We start from the raw sequence: 2,825 nt of genomic DNA, 5'->3' as shown, positions 1-2,825 counted from the left end.
CTAATCATCAGCGAAATTTTTAGTCGCTTGGAGGACTATCTGGTGCGACATGTCGCACCTAATATGTGCTCAGGTGCGACATGTCGCACCTAATACCCTTCTGCACCCAATATGTTAATTTGTAGTAGTGTCAGGGGGAGTTCCTGGTCTAGGTATTCACTCGTGGTAATAGTCTCTAGGGCGTTGATTTTGTGTTGTAATCATATAAGACCTTGCTTGTACTCTTGACTACTATATAGTGAAATCCTTTCCACTGGCAGAGTGCCCCCAGATGTAGGTGATGTTGCACCAAACTGGGTAACCATATTGTGTGTCGTTTATTTGTCGCACTGTTTGTTGATTATCCATTATCTGTGTTCAAGCAAGTTGTCGGACACATTGTCAACACATTGTGTGCGACATCTTGCCTTTGTGACTAATCAGAATTTCAATTGGTATCAGAGCGGGCACCTAGATCACTTGGTGGTTTCCTGGGTATTTCTTTTCTGAGTACCAGATATGGATAGTTCCAGAGATGGAGGTTCGGTCAATCATCCTCCAGTACTTGATGGAACCAACTATGGTTACTGGAAAGCCCGCATGAGCGCCTTCATGAAATCCATTGACAGCAGAACTTGGAAGGCAGTGATACACGGCTGGGAAGCCCCAGTTACTGTTGATGATAAAGGGGCTCCTACAGGTTCAAAACTAGAGAAGGACTGGAGTCCTACTGAAGATGAGGCAGCTTTGGGTAACTCTCGCGCACTCAATGCCATTTTTAACGGGGTTGATAAAAATGTTTTCAGGCTTATAAACACATGCACGAGTGCCAAAGACGCTTGGGAAATTCTTGCTGTTGCCTATGAGGGAACCACTAAAATCTGTGAGCAGAAGCTGCAGTATCTTACTACAAACTTTGAAGCTCTCACTATGCTTGTAGATGAATCGGTTGTTGAATTCAATGTGCGCATTCGAGACCTTGCCAACGAATCCTACTCTCTCGGCAAGCCCATGACCGATGAAGATCTCGTTAGGAAAACTCTAAGAGCTTTAAGCCCACGATTCAAAATGAAGATCACGGCAATAGAAGAAGTCCACGACCTTAAAACTCTGAAGTTTGATGAACTCATGGGATCCCTCATGACATTTGAGCTTTCACTCCCCAAGATGGAGAAGAAACACAAAGGAATGGCCCTCAAAAGCTCTGTTCATGAACAAAAAGAGCAGGTATTCTCGGATTTTGACAATGATATTGACGATACTATAGCTCTTCTGGCTAAGAATTATAGAAAGGTCATGAAGAGATTCAATCATATGACTAGGAAGAATGTCTCCCAAGACGTCAAGGATAACTTTCAACAAAGATTCCAGAAGAATGCTGACTCTCACAGGAACGGAAAAAGTGGTGAACGCTCTGGAAAAGGCAAAGGCATTCAATGCCATGAATGTAAAGGTTTTGGACATATTCAAAAGGAGTGTCCCAACTTCCTCAAAAAGCAGAAAAAGGAATACAACGCCACTCTGTCTGATGAAGAAGAAGAAGATAGCGACTCCGACCAGATAAGTAACTTTGTGGCCTTCACTGCCTCTATTCCCACTCATAACCTTGAATCTATTAATGAATCTACTGAATCCTTACAGAAATTTGTTATAGATGAGGAATTATCTGATGACGCCATGAATAATGCGTACAATGTTTTACACACTAAATGGGTTGAAGAGTCCCATGTTCTTGACAAGCAGAGTGCTCTTATTCTCTCTTTGACTGAAGACAAGGCAAGGCTACTAGAAACCATTGTTGATCTGAAACGGGAAGTCAGCCGCCTAAATGGAGAGCTGAACCAGATGACTAAATCAGCCTGGATGTTGAACTCTGGCACCGACAGTCTTGATAAAATTCTCACAGTTGGAAAGCTTGCAACGAACATGAAGGGGCTTGGGTATACTCATGGTGCTTCCACGTCTCGGACTACTTTTGTCCCTCAAAAGTCTGCTGCCTAGATGCCGCGAAATATGTCTCAGACATCTGGTCGTGACAAGTTCCAGAATCAGCATCAGCAACATCCTTATAGACCAACCACGTCTCTTGTCAACAGACCTCGTTGGGTCTGCCATCACTGTGGACGTAGGGGTCATATTCGGCCATTTTGCTATCGCCTATATGGGAGGAATCTTCATCGGCATCAATCCTCCCATAGGAAAGCTCAACCAAGTCGTTCCCCCTCATCTCGTATGGAATGGAGAGTGAAAAATGAGTCCTATCGCGCCAACATTGCTTACACCTCCCAGCGTGCCTCCACTGGTAACGATTGGTACTTTGACAGTGGTTGTTCTGGACACATGACAGGTGTTCAAACCTTTTTATCCAACATAAAACTTTACTCTAATTGCCATGTTACTTTTGGTGATGGAGTGAAGGCCAAGATTATTGGTAAATGTCAACTTAATTATCCTGGTTTGTCTTGCTTAACAGAGGCTTTGTTGGTTGAAGGGCTCACTGCTAATCTTATTAGCATTAGCCAACTCTGTGACTTGAACTTACGTGTTAATTTTACTCGTGATGAGTGTGTTGTGATAAATGAGGAACATGATGAGCTTATGAAAGGAACCAGGACTCCGGACGACTGTTATATGTGGTTCCTGGTCAAAGACTCTCAAGTCACCAAGTGTCTCCTGTCCAAGGCAGATGAAGCTAAGCTATGGCATCGAAAACTCGGTCATCTGAATCTTAGAATCATGCACAAGATTGTCTCTGAGAAGGTCAAGAAGTCACACAAGATGGTGCAACATCTTACCACTTCACGTGTTCTAGAGCTCCTACACATGGACTTGATGGGTCCTATGTA

At 43.5% G+C, this 2,825-nt stretch overlaps 1 protein-coding gene across 1 annotated transcript; it reads left to right on the top strand.

Annotated features, from left to right (window-relative positions):
* The first annotated feature begins 498 nt into the window (after positions 1 to 498).
* LOC149402725 (uncharacterized) lies at positions 499 to 1,980 on the top strand. Its single transcript, XM_089608505.1, has 2 exons — positions 499 to 1,525; positions 1,634 to 1,980. Exons 1-2 carry the CDS (start codon positions 499 to 501, stop codon positions 1,978 to 1,980), a joined length of 1,374 nt encoding a protein of 457 aa, XP_089464631.1.
* Positions 1,981 to 2,825: the final 845 nt, after the last annotated feature.

The sequence above is a fragment of the Urtica dioica genome, chromosome 3, assembly GCF_054948205.1.
Source record: "Urtica dioica subsp. dioica isolate 48M chromosome 3, U.dioica_male_clone48M_v1_H2, whole genome shotgun sequence".
NCBI lineage: Eukaryota > Viridiplantae > Streptophyta > Magnoliopsida > Rosales > Urticaceae > Urtica > Urtica dioica.
Note: the sequence above shows the minus strand (reverse complement) of the source record. Positions and strands in the feature narration are given on the sequence as shown.

What these genes read in the sequence shown, in the direction of transcription:
- LOC149402725 (XM_089608505.1), top strand. Translation starts at nt 499, where the DNA reads ATGGATAGTTCCAGAGATGGAGGTTCGGTCAATCATCCTCCAGTACTT. An exon ending in TGATGAAGAAGAAGAAGATA is followed by an intron (nt 1,526 to 1,633) that starts GCGACTCCGACC and finishes AATTTGTTATAG; the next exon opens with ATGAGGAATTATCTGATGAC.